This window comes from Anolis sagrei, chromosome 2 (assembly GCF_037176765.1).
Source record: "Anolis sagrei isolate rAnoSag1 chromosome 2, rAnoSag1.mat, whole genome shotgun sequence".
Lineage (NCBI taxonomy): Eukaryota > Metazoa > Chordata > Lepidosauria > Squamata > Dactyloidae > Anolis > Anolis sagrei.
The window spans coordinates 1,471,608-1,493,600 of NC_090022.1; the positions used below are offsets into that span (position 1 = coordinate 1,471,608).

General features: G+C 46.9%; 3 protein-coding genes across 5 annotated transcripts in view; 2 read left to right on the forward strand and 1 right to left on the reverse strand.

Moving 5' to 3' along the window:
• LOC132765349 (bromodomain-containing protein 2) overlaps positions 1 to 21,993 on the reverse strand; it is a 463,888-nt gene that overhangs the window by 397,142 nt on the left and 44,753 nt on the right. The window lies entirely within an intron of this gene.
• Positions 1 to 21,993, forward strand: part of LOC132766343 (prefoldin subunit 6-like) — an 88,335-nt gene that overhangs the window by 60,063 nt on the left and 6,279 nt on the right. The window contains exon 1 of one of the 3 annotated variants that reach the window (XM_067464990.1): positions 19,533 to 19,632. The exons of 1 other annotated variant lie outside the window; for it this stretch is intronic. The gene's annotated coding sequence lies outside the window, so the exon portion shown is untranslated. Of the gene's footprint in view, positions 1 to 19,532; positions 19,633 to 21,993 lie in introns of those variants that run through there. One more of the 3 variants, XM_067464991.1, reaches the window with a different exon arrangement.
• On the forward strand, positions 90 to 13,401 carry LOC132779139 (zinc finger and SCAN domain-containing protein 2-like). The gene is made up of 2 exons (XM_067464935.1): positions 90 to 175; positions 7,939 to 13,401. The coding sequence occupies exon 2, from the start codon at positions 8,230 to 8,232 to the stop codon at positions 9,373 to 9,375; it is 1,146 nt and encodes a 381-aa protein (XP_067321036.1). The 5' UTR covers positions 90 to 175; positions 7,939 to 8,229; the 3' UTR covers positions 9,376 to 13,401.

Consider the following 21,993-nt stretch of genomic DNA (forward strand, 5'->3'; position numbering starts at 1 on the left):
CCGGTTGGGCCTAGCCGAGGGAGAGGCAGCCAGGCGTCTTCCCAGTTGGAGTGGAAGGGGAGGGGAGGGGAGGAAGGCCTACTCGGGAGTGTGGGAGGGAAGGAAGGAGGAGCAGGAGACTCTTCGGAGGCTGGCCTCTTCCTCCTCCTGGGATTCCCTCAGAGAAGAGGAAGAGGTAGGCCCAAGGAGGGAGGGAGGGAAGGAGGCCCAAGGAGGCCTGTGCTGGGGAGTGGGGCTCAGCCTGGGAATCCGCCTTGGAAGGAAGGGAGGGAGGAAGGAAGGGAGGGAGGAGGAGGAGCCAGTCGGGAATCCCTCGCCCACAAACACACCTCCAGGCAGGCAGGCAGAGAGAGAGAGAGAGGGAGGGGCAGGCAGGCAAGCAAGCGGGGTGTGGGTGTGTGTGTCAAGGGAACTCAGGGCTGGGCACACACTCTTTGGGAAGGGCTCCTTTCCTTCCAGGGAAGGCAGGTGTCCTGGGAGGGAGGCTTGGGCTGCTTGTGTCATTGCCACCCTTCTCCCTCCCTTGTCTCCCTCCCTTTCTTCCTTTAACCCTTCCCTTTCTTTTCCCCCCCTTCTTCCTTCCCTTCTTCCTCCTTTCCTTCTCTTCCTTTCTTCCTCCTCTCCCTCCTTCCGCCCTTCCTTCCTTCATCCCTTTCTTCTTTCTCTCACTCCTTCCTTACTTCATTCCTCCCTTCCTTCTGCTCTTGCTTCCTTGCTCCCTTCTCTCCCTCCCTTTCTTCCTTTTCTCCCTCCTTCCTTACTTCATTCCTTCCTCCCTCCCTCTCTTTCTTTCTTCTCTCACCCCTTCCTTCCTTCCACTCTTCCTTGATTGCTCCCTTCCTTCCTCCCTCCCTTCCCTTTCTTCCCTTCCTCCATCCTGCCTTACTTCATTCCTCTCTTCCTTCTGCTCTTCCTTCCTTGCTCCCTACCTTCATCTCTTTCTTCCCTTCTTTCCCTTCCTCTCTTTTTTCCTTCTCTCCCTGCTTCCTTACATCATTCCTCCCTTCATCCCTTCCTTTTCTTCCTTCCGCTCTTCCTCCCTTCCTTCTTCCCTTCTCTCCCTCCTTCCTTACTTCATTCCTCCCTTTATCCCTTCCTTCCACTCTTCCTCCCTTCCTTCTTCCCTTCTCTCCCTCCTTCCTTACTTCATTCCTCCCTTTATCCCTTCCTTCCACTCTTCCTCCCTTTCTTCTTCCCTTCTCTCCCTCCTTCCTTACTTCATTCCTCCCTTTATCCCTTCCTTCCACTCTTCCTCCCTTCCTTCTTCCCTTTTCTCCCTCCTTCATTACTTCATTCCTCCCTTTATCCCTTCCTTCCACTCTTCCTCCCTTCCTTCTTCTCTCCCTCCTTCCTTACTTCATTCCTCCCTTTATCCCTTCCTTCCACTCTTCCTCCCTTCCTTCTTCCCTTCTCTCCCTCCTTCCTTACTTCATTCCTCCCTTTATCCCTTCCTTCCACTCTTCCTCCCTTTCTTCTTCCCTTCTCTCCCTCCTTCCTTACTTCATTACTCCCTTTATCCCTTCCTTCCACTCTTCCTCCCTTCCTTCTTCCCTTCTCTCCCTCCTTCCTTACTTCATTCCTCCCTTTATCCCTTCCTTCCACTCTTCCTCCCTTCCTTCTTCCCTTCTCTCCCTCCTTCCTTACTTCATTCCTCCCTTTATCCCTTCCTTCCACTCTTCCTCCCTTTCTTCTTCCCTTCTCTCCCTCCTTCCTTACTTCATTACTCCCTTTATCCCTTCCTTCCACTCTTCCTCCCTTCCTTCTTCCCTTCTCTCCCTCCTTCCTTACTTCATTACTCCTTTTATCCCTTCCTTCCGCTCTTCCTCCCTTTCTTCTTCCCTTCTCTCCCTCCTTCCTTACTACATTCCTCCCTTTATCCCTTCCTTCCACTCTTCCTCCCTTCCTTCTTCCCTTCTCTCCCTCCTTCCTCACTTCATTCCTCCCTTTATCCCTTCCTTCCACTCTTCCTCCCTTTCTTCTTCCCTTCTCTCCCTCCTTCCTTACTTCATTCCTCCCTTTATCCCTTCCTTCCACTCTTCCTCCCTTCCTTCCTTCCTTCCCTTCTCTCCCTCATTCCCTCCTTCATTCCTCCCTTCGTCCCTCCCTTCTTCCCTACCTTCCTCCCTTCTCTCCCTCCTTGTTGCTTGACCTACTTACTCACTGAACAAGATAACTACAAACAATAAGGTTTGTCTTCACACACATACTTGTGTCCTGCAAGGATTTACCGGAACAACATGTTCATAGATAGATAGGGGTGTGTGTGTGTGAAGGAAAATCAGGGCACTTGCATGGCGCCGGTTGCACGCTATGTTTTGAAATGTGCTCGTTTCCATCCAGTGTGTGCGTTAGGGATGCCAGGCGCCCTGGGAGTGAGGCTGGCAGAGTTTGGAGGAGGTTTGCGCTGTCAAATTGCTTGAACAACATGCAGAATAATTTTTTGGATGCTTTTGTCATGAATGACTTTTCAATAACTTTGAAGCATGGGATCTTTTTATTGCAATTGCCAGTGTGAGAAGGTATATCAGATTACAGAAAAACATTTAGACATACGGATTCTATGCAACTACATTGGATGTACAATTACATTGGTTAACAAAAAAACAAAGGGGAATTGCATTTTCACTCAACACTCACACCCACATGTACACGCATTCATCCACATGCATCCAAATATTACCATATCCTTTTCTCCCTCCTTGGAGAAGCACCTCTTAGGCCAGACCCTGCTTTCCTGCAGCCTGCCAACGCATAGTTCCATAACGCCATAACTTCAAAATGCCAAAGCTGCTTCCCTAAGAACAATGCCAAGGACCAGATCTCTGTTTTCCATACAACAGGACCTGACTCCCTGCACAAAATCTAAGACTCCAAATGCACACTTCTTCCTCTTCCCTTGAGAGAGAAGCCCCAAAGTGACCAGAATCATGCTTTCCCATAGTAGATCTGCCACTCTCCGAATACACCACCTCTGTCCTTCCCATGGAGCAGAGCATGGCGGGTGAACAGTGTCTCTGTCTGTCACACTTTGAGCATTATTAGGCTGAGTCTTTTATAGGCATATTCTGTTGATGTCATCCCAAAGTTGTAAATTAATGATAGACGTCTTCCGTCCTGGCTTCCATCTCAGTGTTGATCTTCTTGTTTGGTGTTGACAAAGACAAGGCTTGTGTTGACTTCCTTCTTAACATAAGGAAGGTTGCAAACATTTCCTTTATCCCTCTCCCAGTTCTTATCCGGGTTTCTCATTAGCAAGTCCAGCAAGCAGGTAGTTAGTGATTGCAGGCCTTCATATTATACTGATGTCTCCAAAATCATTCACTCCATTCATACATCCTTCCATTCATTCCCACACATCATATTAAATTCACATTTATCCAATTTGCACATTCAATTTCTTATCACACTTTGACATCCAAAGACAGCTGGAATGTGTCCAGAGGAGGACGACTAAAATGATCAAGGGTCTGGAGAACAGGCCCTATGAGGAGCGGCTTAAGGAGCTGGGCATGTTTAGCCTGAAGAAGAGAAGGCTGAGAGGAGATATGATGAGAGCCATGTATACATATGTGAGAGGAAGCCACAAGGAGGAGGGAGCAAGCTTGTTTTCTGCTTCCCTGGAGACTAGGACGCAATGGAACAATGGCTTCAAACTACAAAAGAGGAGATTCCATCTGAACATGGTTCACCGAACATGGTTCACCGAGGAGCTGGCAGCGATGAACTGAAGGAAGAGGGAACTAGAGAGTGTGTGGCGTTCGGATCCGAGTGATCCAGATCAAACACGGTTTGTGTCCTTTTTAAGGGCATATGCCGCGGCAATAAAAGCTGCAAAGAAGGCCTATTGTGTCTGCAAAGAATTGTCCAGCTGAGCTGTTCCGAATTGTCAGAGGCCTTTTAAATCCCACCGCTGAAGCTGGGAACCCTGACGATTCGACTTCTCGCTGTGAAGCTTTTGCTCAGTTCTTTGCAGACAGTCGCTTTGATCCATTCTGGTCTGAATACCATGTTAATGGCAGTCTCTGAGGATGTAACACGAGCACCTGCTTGTCCAGTTTTGATGGATTCATTTCAATTGGTGAAACCCGAGGATGTGGACAAGATACTTGGAGGAATGAGGCCAACCACATGCATCCTGGACCCCTGCCCATCCTGGCTTCTAAAGGAGGCCAGAGGGGGATTGGCTGAATGGGTTAAGGTGGTGGTTAATGCTTCCCTTCGGGAAGGCAAGATTCCAGCGAGCTTAAAACAAGCTATAATAAAACCGCTGTTGAAGAAACCATCACTGGAACCCACTAAATTCGACAACTATCGGCCAGTTTCCAATCTCCCCTTCTTGGGCAAAGTCTTGGAACGTGTGGTGGCCTCACAACTCCAGGTATTCTTCGTAGACACGGATTATCTAGACCTGGCACAGTCTGGCTTTAGGCCGGGACATGGTACCGAGACCGCCTTGGTCGCCTTGGTGGATGATCTGCGCCGGGAGCTCGACAGGGGGAGTGTGTCCCTGTTGGTTCTGCTTGACCTCTCAGCGGCCTTCGATACCGTCGACCATGGTATTCTTCTGGGACGCCTCGCGGGGATGGATCTTGGAGGTACTGTTCTGCAGTGGCTCCAGTCATTCCTAGAGGGTCGATCTCAGAAGGTGTTGGGGGACACCTGTTCAACCCCACAACCATTGTCTTGTGGGGTTCCTCAGGGCTCAATATTGTCTCCCATATTGTTTAACATCTACATGAAGCCGCTGGGGTACGGTGTCATCTGTATGCGGATGATGTCCAACTCTGTCACTCCTTTCCACCTGCTACTAAGGAGGCTGTTGAGGTCCTGAACTGGTGCCTGGCCGCTGTAACGGACTGGATGAGGGCGAATAAATTGAAATTGAATCCAGACAAGACAGAGGTACTCCTGGTCAGTCGCAAGGCCGAACAGGGCATAGGGTTACAGCCTGTGTTGGATGGGGTTGCACTCCCCCTGAAGACGCAGGTTTGCAGCTTAGGTGTGACCCTGGACTCATAGCTGAGCCTAGAACCCCAGGTTTCGGCGGTGACCAGGGGAGCATTTGCACAGCTAAAGCTTGTGCGCCAGCTGCGCCCGTACCTTGGGAAGTCTGACTTGGCCACGGTAGTCCACGCTCTGGTTACATCCCGTTTAGACTACTGCAATGCTCTCTACGTGGGGTTGCCTTTGAAGAGAGCTCAGAAGCTCCAACTAGTCCAACGCTCGGCAGCCATGATTTTAACAGGAGCGGAGCGCAGGGAGCATACAACCCCCCTGTTGCGCCAACTCCACTGGCTACCGATCTGCTACCAGGCTGAATTCAAAGTGCTGGCGTTGGCCTTTAAAGCCCTAAACGGTTCCGGCCCAAGCTACCTATCCGACCGCATCTCTGCCTATGAACCCACCAGGACTTTGAGATCTTCCGGGGAGACCCTGCTCTCGATCCCGCCTGCTTCTCAAGCTCGGCTGGTGGGGACAAGAGATAGGGCCTTCTCGGTGGTGGCTCCTCGGCTGTGGAACGCCCTTCCTACGGACATTAAACTAGCACCATCTCTAATGGTATTCCGCAAAAAAGTGAAGACCTGGCTGTTTGAGCAGGCGTTCGAATAATTAGTGCAATTATTGGTTAATGAACACTGGAATGGAACAATGGATGACGAATCTGGAACATGTTTTTGATGACGAGACGACAGTGAATGGGTATTGTAGTAACTGTTTATTAATTGTGCAATGTGTTAGGTTGTTAACTATTTCTATACTATAGCACTGAATTTTTTGCTGTTCGTATTTGTTGTGAACCGCTGTGAGTCGCCTTTGGGCTGAGAACAGCGGTATATAAGTAAGGTAAATAAATAAATAAATAAACATGAGGAAGAACTTCCTGACTGTAAGAGCTGTTCAGCAGTGGAACTCTCTGCCCCGGAGTGTGGTGGAGGCTCCTTCTTTGGAAGCTTTTAAACAGGGGCTGGATAGCCATCTGCCAGGGGTGATTTGAATGCAATATTCCTGCTTCTTGGCAGAATGGGGTTGGACTGGATAATGGCCCAGGAGGTCTCTTCCAACTCTTTGATTCTATGATTCTATGACAGTCAGCCTTGTTTGCGCTTCGCTCTGGGAACCATCCCTTTCCTTAGTTCCTGAAAATTGTCCCCCATTTTGAGCCCCTTGAAGAGGGATTGAGCCAGGTTCAACCAATTCATTTTTAAGAATTCTGTATTTAATTCAGTTTAGTATCTAGACCTTGTGGATTTGACTTGCTAGGCTCTGAATGCCACACGCACTTGACTCTTCTCTTCATTTGCTTCATGGCTGCCAAGGAGCAGGTTTGGTTCGGCTACTTGAGAGGGGACGTTCCAGAGCCATCGTGTCTGTTGCCCTGGGTAGTTAATGATTTTGGTGTCTTCAAAATTATTAACTCTCATTCATTCATTCTTTCATTCAATTTCATTCAAACCATATATCATATCAAATCTGCACGTTATATTTCTTGTGACAAGCAGATGGTGAATCCTGGGTGGCATATGTTGTTCTGTGTCAGAAAGTAGAGCTGATGTGTTCTCTCCAGTGCAGTTTTCTGAATCAGCACCCCAAATAACCAAACCAAATCTAATGTTGACCAAAAACTGATTCGTAACCCTTTGGGTACTAATGTTGGAGAGGGGTCCCTGGCCAAAGTGGCCCCTGGTCCCAAAAAAGGTTGGGAGCCACGGCACGACAGACGGCACAAGGGATTGCAAATGGAAGCCTAGGCAAGCCATGGGAAATTCAAACAGGGACCCCGCAGGGATGCCCGCTCTCGCCTCTTCTATTCATAAAACTTCTTACTATACTGTTAAGGGACATCAGAGGTGAGGAAATGATTTCTGGAAAAAAGATTGAACAGGAAAATATAATTTTAATATGAGAAAAGAGTAAATAGAGAGAGGTCTAGAAGGTGAAGCGTATGATTATGGCTTTCTTTGAGACTAGATTGGAAGAGACCAGAGGTCACCTATCTTCCCCCCTATTTTTCTTTCCCCCCCGCTCACTTTTTAAGAAAAGGATGTATAAAAAATGAGGGTGCAGATAAAAGCAGTGTTACATGGAAATGAAGTCTGTATAAATATGAGCACCCATGGAAACCAGGAGGGCCTTCTCTTCTGCGGTCTCCCCATGATGGGATGCCCTCCTCTCCAAAGCCCACCTGGTGCAGAGGTTGGTGCAACTCCAGTCTCCAGGTCTACATTCTCATCCCTTTCTTTAAAATGAATTACAACTCATAAACCATTAATAAGAAATGTTTAAAACAGTAATACCTAAACAATTGTGTTTCGGAAACACAAGCTCATGTTTTAAAGAAACACATTTTTCAAAACAGACTCACCACACTGCGGAGCTGGAGGTAATACGTGAAGCCTGGGGTGGCGGCAACACATCCACCGCTCCCCATTCATGAGCAAAGGAAGGGCGGGAAGGATGTCAATGCCTTCGAGAGGCAGGAAGAGGGGGGCAGAGAGGCAAGCAAAGAAAAAGGAGGGTGGACTCAAAAGGAGAAGGCCCAAAAAACCAGGCGGAGGAAGAATCCCTGCAGCCTCAGAAAAGTTGAGTCTGGCCTTCCAAGGAGGAGAAGAGCCTGCTTCCCCTTTGAAGTCCTGTGTCTCTTTCCTGCAGGACTCTATAGAGTTTGTAGTTGAGAGAGGCCCAGGACCCCCCTGGCTGAGGATGAGAAAGGCCCCTCCCTGAACACCTGGCAGTGTAAGAAATCGCACACAGAGAATCTTTGTGCCAGTTCCCTTTGTACCTGAGGAAGGATTGTTCGTAGTTGGGCAAGTGTCACCAGGCAATGGGCAGCTTCCCTCTTCCTCTTGGTTTGCTACAGCACTAGACTTCCTCTTCGTGTTCCATGAGATCTTTCTCTGTTCAACTGCTGAAGAGATTTTCCTCTCATTTCTCTGGCAGGTAACTTCGGAACAAGTTCTGCGAATAACGCCTCGTGAGAGCTTTGACTGAGGAGTGCTGTAAGTCCAAAGTGACCTCAAGATACACAGCAATGACAACAAGAAAAAATAAGTACTCGAAAAATATATTTGAGGCTACTTACCTGTGCTGTTAAGGGAGAAATAAGATTTTGCTGTAAAAAGAGAGGCCTGGGAAACCAAGCAGAAGGCTACAGCAATACAAAAACTGTCCTGTTCAGGAGGTTATATCTGTGAACCCCTGGCATCATATTTGAATTATAAATGTGAAAGAATGGCAAGCACTCTACCTCCCTATCCTAGATCAGACACAGGGGAGAAGTTACATCAGTGTATGGAGTGTGGAAAACAATTTGAAAAGAAACATTCTCTTACTGTACATGAACGGACCCACACAGGGGAGAAACCATATAAATGCATGGAATGCGGAAAGAGCTTCAGTGAGAGTGGCCATCTACGTCGCCATCAAAGGATCCACACAGGGGAGAAGCCACATAAATGCGTGGAATGTGGAGAAAGCTTCAGTCAGAGTGGCCATCTACGTCGCCATCAAAGGACGCACACAGGGGAGAAGCCATATCAATGCATGGAATGTGGAAAATGCTTCAGTCGGAGTGGCACTCTACGTTCCCATCGAAGGATCCACACAGGGGAGAAGCCACATTTATGCATGGAATGTGGAGAAAGCTTCAGTCAGAGTGGCACTCTACATTCCCATCAAAGGACGCACACAGGAGAGAAGCCACATAAATGCGTGGAATGTGGAAAGAGCTTCAGTGAGAGTGGCCATCTACGGTCCCATCAAAGGATCCACACAGGGGAGAAGCCACATAAATGCGTGGAATGTGGAAAGACCTTCAGTCATAGTGGCAATCTGCGTTCCCATCAAAGGATTCACACAGGGGAGAAGCCACATAAATGTATGGAATGTGGAGAAAGTTTCAGTCATAGTGACAATCTACGGTCCCATCAAAGGACGCACACAGGGGAGAAGCCACATAAATGCAGCGAATGTGGAAAGAGCTTCAGTCTGAGTGGCAATCTACGTTCCCATCAAAGGATCCACACAGGGGAGAAGCCACATAAATGCGTGGAATGTGGAGAAAGATTCAGTCAGAGTGGCCATCTACAGTCCCATCAAAGGAAGCACACAGGGGAGAAGCCATATAAATGCATGGAATGTGGAAAGAGCTTCAGTGTGAGTGGCTATCTACATTCCCATCAAAGGATCCACACAGGGGAGAAGCCATATAAATGTATGGAATGTGGAGAAAGCTTCAGTTGGAGTGGCACTCTACGTTCCCATCACAGGATCCACACAGGGGCAAAGCCACATATATGCATGGAATGTGGAAAGAGCTTCAGTCGCAGTGACACTCTACGTTCCCACCAAATGACTCACTCAGTACAGAAGCCATAGAAGTGCATAGAATGTGGAGAAAGTTTCAGGCAGAGTAACTATCTCGATTCCTTCCAAATCTATCTACATTGCTTTCAAGGGAGCCACATAATAGAGAAGCCATATAAATGCACGGAATGTGGGAAGAGCTTTAGAGGATGTTCAGCATACAATAAACATCACGGAACTCATGCGCCACTAGAGGAGACCTGCCTTTCAGTTTCTGAGCTCACTTTAAAAAAATATTGGAAGGAAAGAGGAAGGCCGGCACCTTGCTCTCTCTCTCTCTTTCTTTCTCTACCATGAACTAGTTTGTGTGGCTTTGGTCGACGGCTACTGGGAGCAGGTCTCACTCAGAAGGGGATTTTTCTCCGTATTGCAGCAAGCTCCGAAGGGGTTCCCCTCGCCTCCTCCATAATAAACCCGTCACAGGCTTCTAGGGTGATCTGTGGAGGTTTGCTGAAAGGAGCAGCAGCTGAGATCTCTGGAGAAAAGGGTTCTGAAAAAGAAGAGCTCTTTGGTAGCAGAGAAGGTCATCTCTTCATACCCTCGTCTCCCGTCTTGGCTCTGTTGCCCCTCGGTTAGAATTTTGGCCTCTAGCCATGTACCTGTCACCCTTTTCTGGACTTTGTTGTATCCTGAATAGTTCTGGACTGACTTCTGGTTTCATTTATGAACCAGAATTTCGTTTGTATGCCTGACTTTCTGGCTTGACTTTGGGACTCTGAATTCGGTTTGTACTCTTGATTTCCCGCTTGTTATTTCATCAGCTCTGTTGAATGAACTCCTGGCATGTGACTCTTGGACTGTAACCTTTCTTCTTGCTCCTGACTGGGATCTGCAGTGCTCTACGATTGGTCTTTGTAGACATCCAATTCTCTCACACCAGAAGCGACTTGCAGTATGTTCTCTATTCGTTTCTGACACTGTAAAAAAGCCGGACTGAAGACTTGTAAGTAAATATGGTCTTGGCTTATCTTGTGTTTGTTTAATAAACCTCAAGCTTCATACCGGGAGAGCTCAGGAGCGCGAGACCATGAGTCTTGCTTTGTGTGTACTTATCGCTGCTTAGAGTGAACCCCTTTTCTGTATTTGAGGCTGTTTAATGATTTTAAACCCAAAAGTAATTTTTTCCACACACGGATAATATAACCATCAGGGCATTTGAAAAGGTGGTTGAAAGAGACATAGACAGATTGTCCCAGAACAAAATTTACACCCATTCTCACATGACGTCCATAGAAATGAATACCATTAAAAGATTGGCCAACATGAAAGGATACATCTGGAAGAAGGCAGATAAAGGAGGAGCAGTAGTTCCATTATACGAAACGGATTACGTAAAAGAGGTAGAGAGACACCCAGGAGACACTTCTTTCTATAAACCTATCCCTAAGGATCCTACAGACAAAATACGTTTTTTAATCTGAACAGTATGTACAGAAGGACTCACTTTAGGATGCATCTCCGATCAGCAATTTGCATTTCTGCCAAACAAGAACCCCAGAATTCCAGTGTTTTATGTTCCACCCAAAATACACCAAGGAAACATGCCTCCCCCAGGGAGACCAATTGTATCCGACTCTTCCTCCATCCTGGAACCCCTAGAGCAGTCTTTGGATTATTATTTACAACCATGTGTACCCCTCGTGTAGTCTTATATTAAAGATACTAAACATTTCATAAAGATCATAGAGGACCTTACCATACCACCACAATCCATCTTAATGACTCTGGATATAACATCGTTATATTCCAACATACCATTAGATCGAACTAGAACAATAATTTTGGAATTACTAAACATATGTGAGCCCCAAACACCAGCTTCTCATATTTTAATGGATTTGTTAGACATTGTCCTGGAATATAATTTTTTCAGATCTAAAACCCAATACTATCTACAGATCTTTGGTGTCGCAATGGGAAGTCCTTTGGCCGTTTCAGTGGGAAATCTTTTTATTTCAAATTTGGAAGAAACCCACATCCTACATGACACCAAAAACAGGTTGTATTTACCAGATATTCTATACGATGGCAGGTTTATCGATATTTTTTTAAATTTGAAAATCAAAAGAATCTGCAATCTTTTTTAGTATTTGGCTTAACACAATACATGATAACATCAAATTCACTGGTAACCATAGCCATACAAATATAAACTTTCCAGATGCCATGGTATATAAGAAAGGCAATAAGAAAACCCACGGATAAAATTCCATCGTGCATTGCAACACCTGCCACCATAATGCTGCAAGTTGCTTCTGGAATGAGAGAATCAGCCGTCTACGAAGACATTGCCCAGGGGACACCCAGATGTCTTGCAATCCTGTGGGGAGCCTTCTCTCATGTTCCCCCAAGTGGCCAGCTAGTGATCAAAGGACATTTAATAGAATTCCAAGTTTGCAAACTTTGTGCTTTGTTTGTTTTTTCTTTGCTTGATTGTTTTTTTATGCAACACAACTGTTTGGTTCGCTAAATAAGAGATAAATAAACGATAAATAAATGCCACCATCATCGTTTAAACACCAGCTTACCCTATGCCACACTTATGAGATTAAAAGGAAAACACCACTGCCCCCAAGGAGGTCACACCAGAGGTCATTACTTTTGAGAAACAATTCAAAGAAAAAGGGCACCCCACAAGTATCATCAATACTGCTATTAGAAAAGTTAAGTTCACAAATAGAAATGATTTACTAAGCGATGTGGTGAGGAAACCTAATGACCGTATTATATGGTCACTTAGGTTAACCACATATTTTCCACACATCAGGAAAATAATTAGAAAACACTGGCACTTGGTCAGTGACACTCCAGAATGCAACAATGTACCAATGATAGCCAACAAACGAACCCAGAATCTTAGGGATATGATGAGCAGATCTGACTTCACAACCCCCTATACCAGTGGTTCTCAACCTGCGGTCCCCAGATGTTTTTGGCCTTCAACTCCCAGAAATCCTAACAGCTGGTAAACTGGTAAGGATTTCTGGGAGTTGTAGGCTGAAAACATCTGAGAACCACTGCCCTATGCTATCAGCAAATCTAATCTTAGGGGCCACACGAGTTGCGGGCACTGTGCATATTGCATTCAATCTCTTAAAGCAAAACAGTTCTCACACCCCACAATGCAACTCAACATACAACTTTGCAGTTTCACCAACTGCAATACAGAGAAAGTGATGTATGTCATACAAGGTCCATGTTCACTGCTATATGTAGGCATGACCTCCAGACCTTTAAAAATTTTAATTCTTGAACATAATCCTGCATTAGAAATAAAGCCATTGAGTCTACTCTTTATTCCCATTTCAGTGAGAAATCCCACACACACACTAGCTTCAGATTTTGTGCTTTTTAAAAAAGGTAACCACACAACCCCACCAAGACTTTAAAAGAATTTTCCTTCAGAGAGAGGCCTTTTGGATATGCAGGTTATATACCATTTCCATTCTGTAATTGACCTGTATCTCTCAAAGGGGAGACTTCTCCGTGGATTTTTGCTCGCACTTGAAAATGTTTATTATGGATGTTTTTCTTGATTGAATAACTGATGCTTCTATAGATTTTGCCCATGGTACTGATACAATAATACTCTTACTGTATAAGATATCTGTGTTATAATTAGTTATTGAACAGCTTAACACTTCTACATTGATACATAGATACATCAGTTGCTTTCTATTTTATACTGTTTAATCCCCACCTTTGGCAAAGGGTCCATTGGGATGCACAGCACATCTCCCTCACTGCAGAGAATGGAAGACAAAGAATGGTGACAACGGCTTATGAAGACTCATGAATTAGTCAAGGACAAATTAACTAAATGGATGAAGTATAGAACAGCATTTAAAGGAACAGAGATAAAAATCATATAGTGAGTGAGAGGTTCGTAGACTAGTGTTTGTTGTCTGTTAGTTTTGCTCTTATTGTGCAAGGTGTGTGTCCTTCACTTTACATTTGTTAAGTAGTACTTTTTTTTTAAGTGCCAAAATTATAATTTGTGTAAAAAAAATTAAATTCCAAAATTGTAATTTGTGTAAACATGCTTTGTTTTGTTTTTTGTCTTTGGATAAAAATTGTTTTTTAAAATAAAGTATGCTACATCCGTTTAGGAAGCTGCATACCAGAACATACAGACAGGAAAGAGGAAGCAACAGGATCATAGATAAACATTCCTAGAGAAGGCTTGAAGAGCCTCCCATCTTGTGACCTCCCTTTTGGCCTTGATGATGGGAAGAGGGGTCTCACCTCTATCAGTCATCTCCCCCTCCCCTCTTCCATTCTTATTTTGATCTTAACAGGGAATTGACATGATCCATCCTCCCGCCCCTCTCTGCCATTCTCCCTTCCGCCTGCCTTTCCTTCCAGGCCACAGATCTCTCCTCTCTCTGGGCTCTCACGGGCGAACATGAGCCAAGCGTGTGATGCAGCAGCTGAAAAAGCCAATGGGATTCTGGGCTGCATCCAACGGAGTCTAGTGTTCGGATGGAGGGAAGCCATGGTGCCTCTCTGTCCTGCCTTGGTTAGACCTCCCCTGGAATGACCCTGGGTCCAATTCTGGAAGAAGCAAAGGCCACCCACCAGCACGCGTGTCCTCTCTGCCAAAGACCATGTGGATCCAGAACACTTCTCTACAATCCAACAGCAGCAATAATGATTGTGGGCATTGGCTCTCTTGGGTCCCTTTCCCAACAGGGTCAAGACATCCTCGAGCAAGAGCTGCCATTCAAAGTGAGCTGAAGCCCTTCAAGCCATGGCAGGTGGGCAATTCCTGTTCCTTTCCACACACATAAACAGTATATTGAGGATGCCATAAGGAAGAGGGGCTCTGCCTTCAGGCTTTGGGAGACGCCTCCTCTGGGACTCCAACTCCCAGCACCCCCAACCCTGGTGCCAGGCCTTTCTGCAGGGACGGTGGGAGTTGAAGTCGAAGGGGGGGCATTCCCTCCACTCTCTGCAGCGGGGATTCCCAGGCCCCAGCCCTCCCCCTTGCTCACTTCAACTCCCAGAAGCCTCAGCTGCCTTGAGCCAAGGTCGGGGATTCTGGGTGATGGAGTCCCAGGAGGGGGGAGGGAAGGGGGAAGAGGACTAAAGGAAGGAAGGAAGGAAGGAAAAAAGGAACGAAGGAAGGAAAAAAGAGGAAGGATGGGAAAAGGAAAGGAAAAAAGGAGGAAGGAAGGAAAAAAGGGAGGAAGGAAGAGAAAAGGAAAGAAGGAAAAAGGTAGGAAGGAAGGAAAGAAGGAAAAAGGAAGGAAGGAAAAAAGGGAGGATGGAAGGGAAAAGGAAGAAAGGAAGGAAAAAGGGAGGGAGGGAGGGAAAAGGAAAGAAGGAAAAAAGGGAGAAAGGAAAAGGAAAGAAGGAAAAAAAGGGAGGAAGGAAGGAAGGAAAAAGGAAGGGAAAACAAAGAAGGAAAAAGGGAGGGAGGGAGGAAAAAGGGAGGGAGGAAGGGAAAAAGAAAGAAGGAAAAAAGGGAGGAAGGAAAGGAAAAGGAAAGAAGGAAAAAAGGGAGGAAGGAAGGAAGGAAAAAAGGGAGGAAGGGAAAACAAAGAAGGAAAAAGGGAGGGAGGGAGGAAAAAAGGGAGGGAGGAAGGGAAAAGGAAAGAAGGAAAAAAGGGAGGAAGGAAAGGAAAAGGAAAGAAGGAAAAAGGGAGGAAGGAAGGAAGGAAAAAAAGGAAGGGAAAACAAAGAAGGAAAGAGGGAGGGAGGAAAAAAGGGAGGGAGGGAGGAAGGGAAAAGGAAAGAAGGGAAAAAGGGAGGAAGGAAGAAGCAAAAAAGAGAGGGAAGGAGGAAGGGAGAAGGAAAAAAGGGAGGAAGGAAGGGAGAAGGAAAAAGGGAGGAAGGAAGAAGGAAAAAGGAAGGAAGGGAAAAGGCAGGAAAATGGAGGAAGGAAGGGAAAAAGGAAGGAAGGCCTGGCCTAACTCTTCCATCACAGGGATTCCCAGGCTGTGTCTCTCTGTCTGTCTGTCTCCTTCCTGCAGTCCTGCTCCTGACATCTCCAGCTCATCCCCTGTTTGGGTATCAGCCAGCATGTCAACGACTTAAGTCAAGAAATAGTTTTCTAAGATCTACAGACACTCACTGGAACACCTCAGCAAGCGAAGCAGTGGTTTACGGTATCCTAAGCCGCTGACAGGTCTATGAAGACGGCTCCTGTGATCTGCTGCCTTTCAAAGCCATCTTCTATGTGCTGAGTCAGGTTCAGCACTTGCGATGTGCAGCTTTTGCCTTTCCTGAAGCCAGCTTGCTGTGGAATCAGATATGGGTCTATTTTTTCTATAATTCTATGCAAAATAAGTCTCTCCAGAACTTTGTAGAGGTGGCACAACAGGGAGATTGGTCTGTAGCTTTTTGAATCATTGCGGTCTTTGCCTGGCTTCAAGATGGCGATGACTCTTGCTTTCCTCCAGATTTTGGGGATCTGACAGGATGCAGTGCAGTTGTCCATCAGCTCCAGCAGCCAGTGCCTTGCTTTTGGACCAAAGTTCTTGATGTGTTCCATCCGTAGGTCATCCAGGCCAGCTGCTTTGCCATTCTCACATTTATTGAGAGCCATGTCCAATTCAGTAGATGCAAAGGGTTCATGAAGGTTGTTGTTCTCAATCTCTGGTTGTCTGGCTATTGGTTTCTTTCCTACTTTGGTGGCAAGGTTGGGTTTCCCATTCTTCAAGAGTTGGTGTGCTATCTGATCTGCCTTTATGTTGGCATGGGTATTCGTTTGTGGGGGTCATTGCTCAACCATCTTAGCAGCCTCCATGCCTTCTGGCTGCTCCTGCCCATGTCGACCTCTGTGATCAGCTTGTTTCACTGTTCTTTCTTGGCTTCAGAGATGGAGGACACAATGCAACACCTCAGCAAGTGAGAGTCCAAAAGTGGCAGGCTCAAACCCAGAACCTCAACCAGTGGCTGATACCAAATGAGAGACTCCCCCCTGGGCACACAGAAAACTGGGCGACTTGGAAGGTGCTGAACAGACTGCGCTCTGGCACCACGAGATGCAGAGCCAACCTTCAGAAATGGGGCCACAAAGTGGAATCCTCGACATGCGAGTGTGGAGAAGAGCAAACCACTGGCCACCTGCTGCAATGCACCCTGAGCCCAGCCACATGCACAATGGAGGACCTTCTTGCGGCAACACCAGAGGCACTCCAAGGGGCCAGTGTTAAAAATGTAATACAGTATTAAAAATGTAATACAATTGCTTGGTTGCTACTGACACGATAAATAAATAAAATCATTGCAATGATCCCTCTGTCAGTATTATTATTATTATTAAACTTTATTTGTACCCCGCTAGCATCTCCCGAGGGACTCGATGCGGCTTACAAAGGCCAAGGCCTCAACACAACAACAGACTGTAACAATACGATACAAAGCAAATTAAAAACATAAGCAATAACAAAACATTACATTATTACGCAATAAAACCAGGGCCGGGCCAATGATGGGTACAGGTTAAAAAAGCGCTGGGTGTGAGAGGTGGTGTGTTGGAATTCTGGGCAAGTGCAATGTGCAGAGAGTTTTAAACTCTAATAAAGTGCTTCTGGGACATAGTGCAAGGGAAGCTCCAACTAGTCCAACGCTCGGCAGCCATGATTTTAACAGGAGCGGAGCGCAGGGAGCATACAACCCCCCTGTTGCGCCAACTCCACTGGCTACCGATCTGCTACCGGGCTGAATTCAAAGTGCTGGCGTTGGCCTTTAAAGCCCTAAACGGTTCCGGCCCAAGATACCTATCCGACCGCATCTCTGCTTATGAACCCACCAGGACTTTGAGATCTTCCGGGGAGGCCCTGCTCTCGATCCCGCCTGCTTCTCAAGCTCGGCTGGCGGGGACGAGAGATAGGGCCTTCTCGGTGGTGGCCCCTCGGCTGTGGAACGCCCTTCCTACGGACATTAGACTAGCACCATCTCTAATGGTATTCCGCAAAAAAGTGAAGACCTGGCTGTTTGAGCACGCGTTCCAATAATTAGTGCAATGATTGGTTAATGAACACTGGAATGGAACAATGGATGACGAATCTGGAACATGTTTTTGATGACGAGACGACAGTGAATGGGTATTGTAGTGACTGTTTATTAATTGTGTAATGTGTTAGGTTGTTAACTGTTTTTAGACTGTAGCACTGAATTTTTGCTGTTCGTATTGTTGTGAACCGCTGTGAGTCGCCTTCGGGCTGAGAACAGTGGTATATAAGTAAGGTAAATAAACGAACCTGGACTACGCTTGGATGATGAGAAGATTGGGTACGGTTGTTTTTGGTAATAATTGTGCATTGTAATTGCTTATTGGTAATTTATGGATAATGTGTTAAGTCAATTGTTATATGTTGTATGGAACCACTGCTGTTTCTACTGTTTTTACTGTTTGTGAACCGCTGTGAGTCGCCTTCGGGCTTGAGATACAGCCGTATAGAAGCAAAGTCAATAAATAATCCTATTCTGGAAAGGCACATCGAAATAGCCAGGTCTTCAAGCTCCTCCTAAAGACTGCCAACGTGGGTGCTAGTCTAATGTCTTTGGGGAGGGTGTTCCAAAGTCGGGGGGCACCCACAGAGAAGGCCCAGTCCCTTGTCCCCACCAAACGCACCTGCGATGCAGGTGGGATCGCGAGCAGGGCCTCTCCGGATGAACGGAGGGAGCGCGTGGGTTCATAAACGGAGATGTGGTCACGCAGGTAGGCAGGTCCCAAACCGTTCAGGGATTTGTAGGTAAGCATCTGCACCTTGAATTGGGTTCGGTAGGTAAACGGCAGCCAGTGGAGTTCCTTAAACAGGAGGGTTGACTTATCTCTGTAATTCTACAGAAAGCAAACCTGAGCTACCAAACAGCAAAAAATTCACCAAAAATTTCCCACTTGCTGTACATGGATGATCTAAAGCTTTACGGAAAAACAGGAACAGAATCTTCAGCACTGACATCACCTGCTATTTTTATTTATCGTGTCAGGGCAACCAGTCGATTATATTACATTTCTAACATAACAAAGCAAACAAACAGACAAAATACAAAACTTGTGGGTATGGTAGTTGATTAAATGTCCCTTGACCAGTCTCTGGCCCCTTGGAGTGCCTCTGGTGTTGCCGCAAGAAGGTCCTCCCTTGTGCATCATGTGGCAGGGCTCAGGTGGCATTGCAGTAGGTGGTCAGTGGTTGGCTCTTCTCCACACTCTCATGTCGTGGACTCCACTTGGTGGCACCATTTCTTGAGGTTGGCTCTGCATCTCGTGGTGCCAGAGTGCAGTCTGTTCAGCGCCTTCCAAGTCGCCAAGTCCTCTGTGTGCCCAGGGGGGGGAGTCTCTCATTTAGTATCAGCCATTGATTGAGGTTCTGGGTTTGAGCCTGCCACTTTTGGACTCTCGCTTGCTGAGGTGTTCCAGCGAGTATCTCTGTAGATCTTAGAAAACTATTTATAGATTTAAGTCGTTGACGTGCTGGCTGATACCCAAACGGGATGAGCTGGAGATGTCCCTGCCTTGGTCCTTTCACTATTGGCTGCTCCTTCCTGGAGGATGTCAGGTGGTGCAATACCGGCTAAGCAGTGTAATTTCTCCAGTGGTGTAGGGCGCAGACACCCCGTGATAATGCGGCATGTCTCATTAAGAGCCACATCCACTGTTTTAGTGTGGTGAGATGTGTTCCACACTGGGCATGCATACTCAGCAGCAGAGTAGCACAGCGCAAGGGCAGATGTCTTCACTGTGTCTGGTTGTGACCCCCAGGTTGTGCCAGTCAGCTTTCATATGATATTGTTTCTAGCACCCACTTTTTGCTTGATGTTCAGGCAGTGCTTCTTGTAGGTCAGAGCACGTCCCAGAGTGACTCCCAGGTATTTGGGTGTGCTGCAATGCTCCAGTGGGATTCCTTCCCAGGTAATAATCCTCAGAGCTCAGGATGCTGCAATGCAACCACATGCACAATGGAGGACATTCTTGTGGCAACACCAGAGGCACTCCAAGGGGACAGAGACCAGTCAAAGGGCATTCAATCCACTACCAAGCTTGCAAAACTTGTGTTTAGTCTGTTTTGTTCTGTTAGAAATGTAATACAATGGCCTGGCTGCCCCTGACACGAGAAATAAATAAATAGTCCTGCTCCTTTAAGGCGAAGCCCCGCCCCTCTTTGGGCGCCTGACTGCGTCCGCCATGACAGCGCCGGGCGGAAGTACGGCTCCTGGGTGACGTCACGGCTAGGCGCTTGGAGACGGAGGGAAGTGAGGGCGGCGCTTCTTCCGGTTGGGCCTAGCCGAGGGAGAGGCAGCCACACTTCTTCCCAGGTAGAGTGGAATCCTCTCGCGTGGGAGTGGAGGGAGGGAGGCATCAGAGACTGACTGGGTGAATCCTAAATTTGGGAGAGGCCTCCTGGGCCATCACCCAGCCCAACCCCATTCTGCCCAGAAGGAGGAACATCACATTCAAAGCACCCCTGACAGATGGCCATCCAGCCTCTCCTTGAAAGCCTCCAAAGAAGGAGCCTCCACCACACTCCCCCTGGGGCAGAGAGTTCCACTGCTGAACGGCTCTCACAGTCAGGAAGTTCTTCCTCAGGTTCAGATGGAATCTCCTCTCTTGTAGTTTGAAGCCATTGTCCCATTGCGTCCTAGTCTCCAGGGAAGCAGAAAGGAAGCTTCCTCCCTGTGACTTCCTCTCACATCCTTATTCCTGCCCCTCATCATGTCTCCTCTCAGCCTTCTCTTCTTCAGGCTAAATATGCCCAGCCCTTTAAGCCGCTCCTCATAGGGCTTGTTCTCCAGACCCTTGATCCTTTGAGTCGCCCTCTTCTGGACACATTCCAGCTTAGAGTCAATATCTTTCTTCAGTTGTGGTGCCCAGAACTGGACACAATATTCCCTTCATCCCTTCCTACTTTCCACCCTTCCTTCTGCCCTCCCTCCCTTCCTTCCTTCTCTCCCTCCTTCCTTCCTTACTTCATTTCCGCTCTTCCTTCCTTGAATGGATGGATAGATGTGTGTGTGTGTGAAGGGAAACCAGGGCGCTTGGATGGGGCTGGTCACACGCTATGTTTTGATATGTTTTGAAATGTGCTCCTTTCCTTCCAAGGTGTGCTTGAGGGATGCCCGCTGCCCTGTGGAAGGAAGCTTGCGCGGTTCCCGTCATTGGCCCCTCCCTTCTCTTCTTGCTTCCTCCCTTCCTCCCTTCCTTCCTTCCTTTTCTTTCTTTCCTTCCTTCTTATTTCCGGGATTGTGGTGCAGCTGGCTGAGTGTCAGCTGCATTAAGACCACTCTGACCAAAAGGTCATGAGTTCGAAGCCAGCCCGGGTTGGAGTGGGTTTCCAACCAATTGTGTAGCCCGTTGTCGACCTTTGCAACCTGAAAGACAGTTGCATCTGTCAAGTAGGAAAATTAGGTACCACCTTAAAGTGTGGGGAGGCTAAATTAACTAATTTATGAGGCCATAAAAAAAAAGACTTCAGCGAAAAGCATGCGGGGAATGCGGAAGTACTTCATCAGTGTCGCAGATGGACAATGAAAGCGACAGCTCGGCCAGAAAAAGTTAAAAAGCCTCTGTCTATGTCTGTATATGTTGTATGTCCAAATTGGCATTGAATGTTTGCCATATATGTGTACGTTGTAATCCCCCCTGAGTCCCCTGCGGGGTGAGAAGAAGGGCGGAATAGAAAAGCTGCAAATAAATAAACAAACAAACAAATTTCCTTCCTCCATCCCTTCTCTCCCTCTCCCTCCTTCCCTTCCTTCTGCTCTTCCTCCCTCCCTTCATTACTCCCTTTCCTTTTTTTCCTTCCTTCTCTTTTTTCCTTCCTTCCTTCCTTCCTTCCTTCCTTCCTTCCCTTCTTCCTTCCTTCCCTTCTTCCTTCCTTCCTTCCTTCCTTCCTTCCTTCCCTTCTTCCTTCCTTCCTTCCTTCCTTCCTTCCTTCCCTTCTTCCTTCCTTCCTTCCTTCCTTCCTTCCTTCCTTCCTTCCCTTCTTCCTTCCTTCATTCCTTCCCTTCTTCCTTCCTTCCTTCCTTCCTTCCCTTCTTCCTTCCTTCCTTCCCTTCTTCCTTCCTTCCTTCCCTTCTTCCTTCCTTCCTTCCTTCCTTCCGTCCTTCCTTCCCTTCTTCCTTCCTTCCTTCCTTCCCTTCTTCCTTCCTTCCTTCTGTAATAAGAAATTCAATGTGCAAATTTGATAAATGTGAATTTAAAATGATGTGTGGGAATGAATGGAAGAATGGAAGTTGTATGGATGGAGATAATAATTTTGGAAACACCAGTATAATATTAAGGCCTGCAATGACTAACTACCTTCTTGCTGCTTTGTGATTGAAACTTGCTAATGAGATCTGAAAAGTAAACTGTGATAAGAACTGGGACGGTGATAAAGGAAATGTTTGCAGCCTTCCTTATGTTAAGAAGGAAGTCAACATAAGATCAACACCAATCAAGAAGATCAACATCTGGCCAGCAAACTGAGATGGAGCCAGGATGGAAGACGTCTATCATTAATTTACAACTTTGGGACTACATCAACAGAATTTTCCTATAAAAGACTCAGCCTAATAATGCTCAAATCGTGGCAGACCGAGGAGTCTGTTCCACCCGCCATGCTCTGCTCCATGGGAAGGAGAGAGGTGGTGTATTCAGATAGTGGCAGATCTGCACGGGAGCAGTCTGGTCACTTT

What these genes read in the sequence shown, in the direction of transcription:
- LOC132779139 (XM_067464935.1), top strand. Translation starts at nt 8,230, where the DNA reads ATGGCAAGCACTCTACCTCCCTATCCTAGATCAGACACAGGGGAGAAG.